This window comes from Octopus bimaculoides, chromosome 8 (assembly GCF_001194135.2).
Source record: "Octopus bimaculoides isolate UCB-OBI-ISO-001 chromosome 8, ASM119413v2, whole genome shotgun sequence".
In the NCBI taxonomy this organism is placed as follows: domain Eukaryota; kingdom Metazoa; phylum Mollusca; class Cephalopoda; order Octopoda; family Octopodidae; genus Octopus; species Octopus bimaculoides.
The window spans coordinates 30,462,997-30,470,414 of NC_068988.1; the positions used below are offsets into that span (position 1 = coordinate 30,462,997).

Here is a 7,418-nt window from a genome sequence, read left to right on the forward strand (position 1 = left end):
AATAATTAAATTGAAATTGTGTATTTGATGTTTTCTTAGACTCGTCTTTATTTTCCATCTTTTATCTGTTTCTTGTTTCAATCATTGGACTACGGCCATCCTGGAGCACTGCATTGGAGAATTTTTAGTCGAATGAATCAACACCAGTACTCAATTTTTTTTAAAGCCCCTTTCACTGAACTGCTGTGTTATTGGAACATAAACATACCAACACCGGTTGTCAAGTGGTGGTGGAGGGCAAACACAGATACAAAGACACACACACACATACACATATGATAGGCTTCTTTCAGTTTCCATCTACTAAATCTACTCACAGGGTTTTGGTAGAAGACATAGAAGAGGCCATAGTAGAAGACTCTTGCCTAGTGCTATACCAGGGGACTGAACCTGGAACCCTGTGGTTGGGAAGCTAACTTCTTACCACACCACCATGCCTAAGTTTTCTTTTTTTCCCTATCAGTTCTGGGACTAATAAATAAAGTTGTCCTTGGTGAGAGTTGAACTCAGAGCAGTGAGGTGATGAACTAAACACTGCAAAATTTCAAATGTAGCTGATCATTATTTTAGCTGTATCTGCTTATCTATGACATGGATGGTGGACGTTATGGCATGAGGGGGAACTGAGAACACTGGTACCAGGTGTTAGAGTAGAAAATAGCAAGGAAAATGATAATGAAGATAATGCATTAATGAAAATGACGTAAGTTGTAATACTAATATGATAAGCTGGTAATAATAGAGCACATTATTGTTACTACTACTACTACTACTAATACTCTACTACTACTACTACTACTACTACTACTACTACTGGCTAGCAGAATTGTTCTGGACAAAAGGCTCAGTGGCATTTTTTGGGGGTTTTTTTTATGTTCTGAGTTCAAATTCCACTGATATCGACTTTGCCTTTCAACCTTTTGGGGGTCTGTAAAATAGCCCCCCTTTTGGGAGTGCTATTTAAGCACCGAGGGCAATATAATTGTGTATCCCCTCTCCCCACAAATTTCAGGCCTTGTACCTGTAGAAGAAAAAAATTATTAGTATTATTAAGGTAGAGCACTAACTTTTTTGCGTATTATGATGTGTGGGTAAAGTAGAATTTAATTACATTATGTGAAAGTGTGTGGTTCAGTGGTTCTGGTGTTCAGTTCATAATTGTAAGGTCTTGAGTTCAATTCCTGGTGACATGTTGTGTCCTTGAGCAAGACACTTTATTTCACGTTGTTCCAGTCCACTCAGCTGGTAAAAATAGGCTGTACCTGTATTTGAAAGGGCTAGCCTTGTTATATTATTTTATGCTGAATCTCCCTGAGAACTACTCTAAGGGTACATGTGTTCGTGGAGTACTCAGCCACATGCGCATTAATTTCATGAGTAGGCTGTTCGGATCAACCGGAACAATCAACATCATAAATGATGGAGTGCCAGTCTAAATTACATTAGAATGGCTGTATAAAATGCATTGGAAACAAGAAAGCAAATTTGAAATCAAGCTTTCAACTTTATTGATGTAAACAATAAAAGTGCATCATTATCATCATCATCGTCATCATCCTCATTGTTTAACGTCCGTTTTCCATGCTGGCATGGATTGGACGTTTTGACTGGGGACTGGCAAGCCAGAAGGCCACACCAAGCTCCAATCTGATCTGGCAATGTTTCTACAGCTGGATGCCCTTCCTAATGCCAACCACTCCTAGAGTGTAGTGGATGCTTTTTATGTGCCACCAGCACAGGAACCAGTCAGGCAGCACTGGCATCAGCCACATTCAGATGGTGCTTTATATGTGCCACTGGCACAGGAGCCAGTCAGGTGGCACTGGCATCGGCCAAGTTCAGATGGTGCTTTGCAACTATTTCAAAAATCAGAATTAAAAAAAAAAATGACCTGATTATGAAAAGCAATTCATGTGATACAAGAATAAATAAAATATATTTGATATAAATCTATATTTATGAAGTTCCATCATACATCTAGGCATTTGGTTTTTCTGATATTTTACAGGGATATCGTAGAGGCTTCCCATTTGAAACCACTCGGAAAGGAAGACAAAATCCAAGAGAAATTCAAGCAACCATGGAATACAATTGCTACATCTTGTAATTCTCAACAAGCAGCAACAACTTGTGAGAAAACAGAGACCCAGGTAAGGGTCAATCTGTTCTTACCACTGCTGTTCTCTTCCTCCTCCTCCTTCTCATCATCATTGTTGTTGTCATCATCATCATTGTCATTATCATCATCATCATCATTACCAGCAGCAGAACCATTGTCACTGCCGCCACCACCACCACCACATTTGTGAGGGTTCTCGTCATTATTGAGTAACCACTTAGCATGGGTCAAATGACTCTCCTGTCTTTGAAGACATGAATTGACCTCTCTGCGCTTCATATGACTTGTATTGAATATCCTTGTGCAACGCAGTTCTTATAGTCTGCTTTGACACCTGAAGTTCTTTGGTAATGGTTCTTATTGATAACATTTTGAACTCTTTGGATGAACACTGGATCCTTATAATACCTGAACATTTAGAATGTTTCTTTTTCTTTGATACAGTCAAAATATTCTTGCCAGAGGCTTCCAATTTTATCCAAACTTTGTTTAGAAAAGATCTTGCCACGTCTAGAAAGCTAGCTATTTCTAAATTGCTGTTCTGCACATATGGCAACAATGACTGCATGTCTTTTGCTTTCTTGTGTTAGCATTTTATCCGCCATGGGGGATTTGAAGGAAATAAAAATCTTTTTAGTTGCTTTGAAGAGAGAAGTATACTAATAATTAAATGTTTCCAAATACCCCTTGCACCCTGCATGTCGGTAATATATTTAAAAACATTTCATTGGGCTTTTAAAAATTATTGAAAAAAATTTTTTTTTTCAGGTTCCCATTAAAATACCAAAGACTTCTCATGAATTTGTGAGAGAATGGTGCCGCCATAAAAATTCCAAGCAATCCCAATATGAGATGCTAATGCTGATAACAACTGAACAACTGGCTGTTCAATTCAAAACTGAAATACCCAATGGACTTTTAGGAGAAATATTATGTGTTCTTGAAGAATATTATTCTAAAGAGAACTACTTGGCAATTATTGAAATTCTAGACATTCTCAGTCAGTCTTCAAGATTTTCCTTATGTCTACAATTTATGAATGCAAATGAACTCAAAGAATGTCATAATTTGTTTAAGAAACTATCCTCTGATATTTCCCAAAAAGATGATATTGAGTCAAAAGAAAGATTTCAGGTGTTGAAAAAGAAATATTCTATTGATGAATAAATTGACCCCACCCTCCACCCGTCAAAAGCACAGTTCCCAGTGCAGAAACCATTAAATGGTGGAATTATGCATTATCCTATTGTCTTTTGTCTATCCTGAGGAATACATCAGGTTTTCACTTCAATCATTTAGATAGCAAAGAATATTACTTTACATGGTACACTCACATGTGCAAGATCCATATGGTATAGGTCTTCACCAGATATCAAGTATATGCATAACATACACAATAATATTCCACTACTGAAGCACCTTCGCTTTATTGTCAGATCATTTGGTAATGTAGTGGAACTTCCAACATTCTTACTATTACTACCATATTTGATGGCATGAAAGATAACAGGGGTATATCAGATACACCCTAATTTCAGCAGCGCATATTCAGAAAAAAGAGCATCAGAGACCAAACTAGCTTATGGGAGGCCCACCTTCGGATATAGGACACATGATAACTTTTTGCAACATGTTTTTGGAAGGACACATGTGTCTTTTATGTTATAAAATATGGTATCAGCTAAATGAAGTCAGATAAGTAATTTTACTTATCTTCTCATCGCTTCAAATTTGCTAATCTTTCATCAGTTATAAAGCTAGACAGAGTTAGTCGTTGAACGTTAAGCATCTTTTCAGGCATTTTTTTCAGCAGAAGAAATAGGTTTCTTTGAACAGGCCATAAAATAAGCTATTTTCCCATTGGGCTGCAGTCATTGCAAATGATGGTGATTACATTCTTGATTAAAACTATTCTGATAAACATAGTTGACATTTGTTTTTGTATCCATTCTCTTAAAACAATTACTTTCCTAACACTCAAATACATATGTATGTATGTATGTATTTGTGTATGTATGTATGTATGTATGTATGTATACACACACACACTCAATCTGAGCAGAGCAGTGCAAAACAAAAAGACTAGAAATAACTGAATCAGTTGTCCTGAATGGAGGTGGCAGAAGAGAAGCCACCTGGAGAGAACAGAGGCCATTGTAGTAGTAGTGGAACATTCAGTTTGAGGAGACAATTCATCTACTCTGAACTGTAATGTATTAATTAATGAAAAATTGGGTAGGAAAATAACAATTATAAAAGTAATAAGAACATCAATAAACAAATATGAAGGTTTTTTTTTTTGATAATTATCTTTTATTTTTCTTCTTTTTTTTCTTGGAATGGTTCCAAAATTTCAGTTTGATGTTCTTTTAACCAATCACTGAGCATTCTCAAACCAAATTCTTTTCGAAGCAGATTACGTTGTTTATGACTATTCTTAATGGCATCGTTCATCCTGGAAGTAAAATAATGAAAGAAAAGGAAAAAAGATCAGTAAGGCTTGAGAAAAGGTGTTCAGAAAAATGGTATTGCCATTGTCAAAATTTTAATATCTACTTTTCCATATTTGTGTGGCTCAGACAGTTGAGGGGTCTTGTCTTGTGGGTACTTGGCAACCCCACTAGTGTTGGTGCCATGAAAAAGCATTCAGTGCATTCTGTGAGGTGGTTACCATTAAAAAGGGCATCCAGCTATAGAAACCGTTCCAAAGCAGACACTGGATTTCAGCGTAGCTCTGGGGCTCATCTTTACATGTCCAACTCACGCTAGCATGAAAAAGGGACGTTAAATGGTGATGATTATAATGATGATGATGATGACGACGATGATGGTGATGACAATGACCTTTCATGTTTTGAGTTTAAAACCCTCACAGATCAACTTTGCTTTTCATCCCTCCTTGGATGATAAATTAGAAGAGTTGGGATTGTTATAACTGAATTCCTTCTAATGACGTAGCTAATACAGGAATAAGGGATGCAACTGCTCCCCAACCCCCAGGCACATTTTTTAAAATTGACCCCATTTCAACAAATTTTTTCCCCTAGTTCTAAGTTTCATACATAATGACATTGTTACTGAAACGTGAAATTAATGAATGCTGGATACAATTACATATATTATAACGAATGAAATATTTGGGGTAATATAAGGGTAATGGGTTAAAAATTGCTCAGTATTAGTAAAAAAAGTATTTTCTCTGGTTCACCTTCGAGTTTCAGAAAGAGCCCTTTCAAAGAACTGGTTAATTTTGATGGAATCTATCTGGTCTTTATTCGGGTTTTCTTTCTATATTAAAGTGAAACAAAGTAATCTTAAAACAACGGTATATCACGTGAGTTTGAAATTCATAAACTAAGGGCAAACGGGGAGTTATGAGGCTGATGCCTTTCTCGTCTGAGAATAACACATTTTATAACTTCTTCATTAAATCACAACAAAGGACCGTCAGCTACAGGGGATGAATTTAATATTTCAATAAAGCATCCTAGAAACTAATGAAATTATAACAGAAGATAAAGGGGAAGTAGACGGCCAAATTCTCACCTGCTGACGATAGAACTCGTTTCGGATGAACGCCTCTAAACTGCTGTCATAATTAAACATTATACCCTTTGATTCGGTCACGTTGTTGTCTTGATTCATTTTTAAAAAAAAGAACTCAAGATTTTAAGTAGATTATTTTTACTATGATCAGCAATTAATTTGTTTACTACTCTGAGCCTACATAGAAATCTGTTGTTAAGTAAGTGATGATTTATAGCCGAACTTTCGTATATCAATAAGCAACAACTTTATAAGCAGAAAAGGATAGCTCCAACATGTGCGATTCCTCGACAGCATATGAATTTATCGAAATAAATGATAATAATTGATCATAAAAGTTTATTTGATGAAAATTAATAAAAGAATAAGCGAAAAAACTTTAAAAAAAAGAAATCACATTACTTCAAGTTGTAATTACGAATAAAAAAATTGAAAAGATATAATTTCATTACGTCACTAAATATTATTAATGTTGAAAACGTCCTTGCTTAGGAGAATAATTTACTATCTGTTTCAATACTTAGAGCATTTCGAATTTAAATACGTCAACATTTGGTACGTTATACAAAATGATTTACATCCTTAGAAATTAAAAATTTCAATTACGCAGTCCTAGTTTACAATTTTATATACATAAAATAAATCACGCTGGCTTTCTGCTGGTGATTATGAGTTTATAGAATAAGTTATTTAGACAGTAAAGATATTATTTTCAATCTTTTTTCTCAAGTATCTATCAGCATATCTTAATATGTGAAGACTCATTCAGGTGACGAGCTGGCAGAAACGTTAGCACGCTTGGTGAAATGCTTACTGGTATTTCGTCTGTCTTTACGTTCTGAATTCAAATTCCGTCGAGGTCGACTTTGCCTTTTATCCTTTCGGGGTCGATAAATTAAGTAACAGTTACGCACTGGGGTCGATGTAATCGACTTAATTTCTTTGTCTGTCTTTGTTAGTCCCCTTATGGGCAATAAAGAAATAAGAAACGTAAATACTCTGGGCGAAATGTTAGTGGCATTTCGTCTGTCTTTACGTTCTTAGTTCAAATTCCGCCGAGGTCGACTTGGCTTTCATCCTTTCGGGGATCGATAAATTAAGTACCAGCTGCATACTGAGGTCGATCTAATCGACTTCCCCTCCCCCAAAATTTCGGGCCTCGTGTCTAGAATAGAAAAGAATATTTGAAAACTCAACTTTTGAAACCTAATCAAGTTAGACAACTTCGGGTTTCACAGACAAGGGACGTAACTCTTGACCATAACACTTATGAATCTCTTGAATATTTCTTCATGTGAGGGTTGCGAGCTAGCAGAATCGTTAGCAGACCGGACAAGATGCTTTGCAGCATTTCTTCTGGCTTTTTATATTCAAAGCTCAGATTCTGCCGAGGCCGACTTTGCTTTTCAACCTTTCGGAGTCGATAAAATAACTAGCAGATAAGCTCTTCAGTCGATATAATGAACATGTCCCTTCCCATCAAAATATCAGATTACGTGCCTACAGTAACTGTCTTTTAAAGGGAAATTGCTTACGCTATAATGTCGTGTATAATTATACCTTACTCCCGCACGGACCCACTCCGCGAGAATTTACGTTCGTTGCACGATTGATATCATGTGTCGTTGTCTTGCATATTTGACCTCTTTCTCAAGTACTGGTAGAAAGTAATCTTACTCTCTCGCCACCCACGCCCACCACCTCAAAGCTGAGGGTGTCCTCCATAACATTTTTTACTTCATAATTCGTGGTG

General features: G+C 36.3%; 2 protein-coding genes across 2 annotated transcripts in view; one reads left to right on the top strand and one right to left on the bottom strand.

Annotated features, from left to right (window-relative positions):
• Positions 1–4,044, top strand: part of LOC106878686 (coiled-coil domain-containing protein 103) — an 11,310-nt gene extending 7,266 nt beyond the window's left edge. Inside the window, exons 3-4 of the mRNA XM_014927970.2 lie at positions 2,009–2,150; positions 2,888–4,044. Coding sequence (XP_014783456.1) covers positions 2,009–2,150; positions 2,888–3,286 — 541 coding nt within the window. The 3' untranslated portion in view covers positions 3,287–4,044. The remainder of the gene's footprint in view (positions 1–2,008; positions 2,151–2,887) is intronic.
• A 367-nt stretch (positions 4,045–4,411) lies between these two features.
• On the bottom strand, positions 4,412–6,849 carry LOC106878685 (uncharacterized). Its single transcript, XM_014927969.2, has 3 exons — positions 5,666–6,849; positions 5,328–5,407; positions 4,412–4,574 (listed from the first exon to the last, which is right to left on the bottom strand). Exons 1-3 carry the CDS (start codon positions 5,762–5,764, stop codon positions 4,433–4,435), a joined length of 321 nt encoding a protein of 106 aa, XP_014783455.1. The 5' UTR covers positions 5,765–6,849; the 3' UTR covers positions 4,412–4,432.
• Positions 6,850–7,418: the final 569 nt, after the last annotated feature.

Excerpts from the sequence above, each read along its gene's own strand:
- LOC106878685 (XM_014927969.2), bottom strand. The coding sequence starts at position 5,764 with ATGAATCAAGACAACAACGTGACCGAATCAAAGGGTATAATGTTTAAT. Across the intron at positions 5,408-5,665 it reads ACGAGTTCTATCGTCAGCAG|AAAGAAAACCCGAATAAAGA; the intron begins GTGAGAATTTGG and ends ACTTTAATATAG. Across the intron at positions 4,575-5,327 it reads GCTCTTTCTGAAACTCGAAG|GATGAACGATGCCATTAAGA; the intron begins GTGAACCAGAGA and ends TTTTACTTCCAG.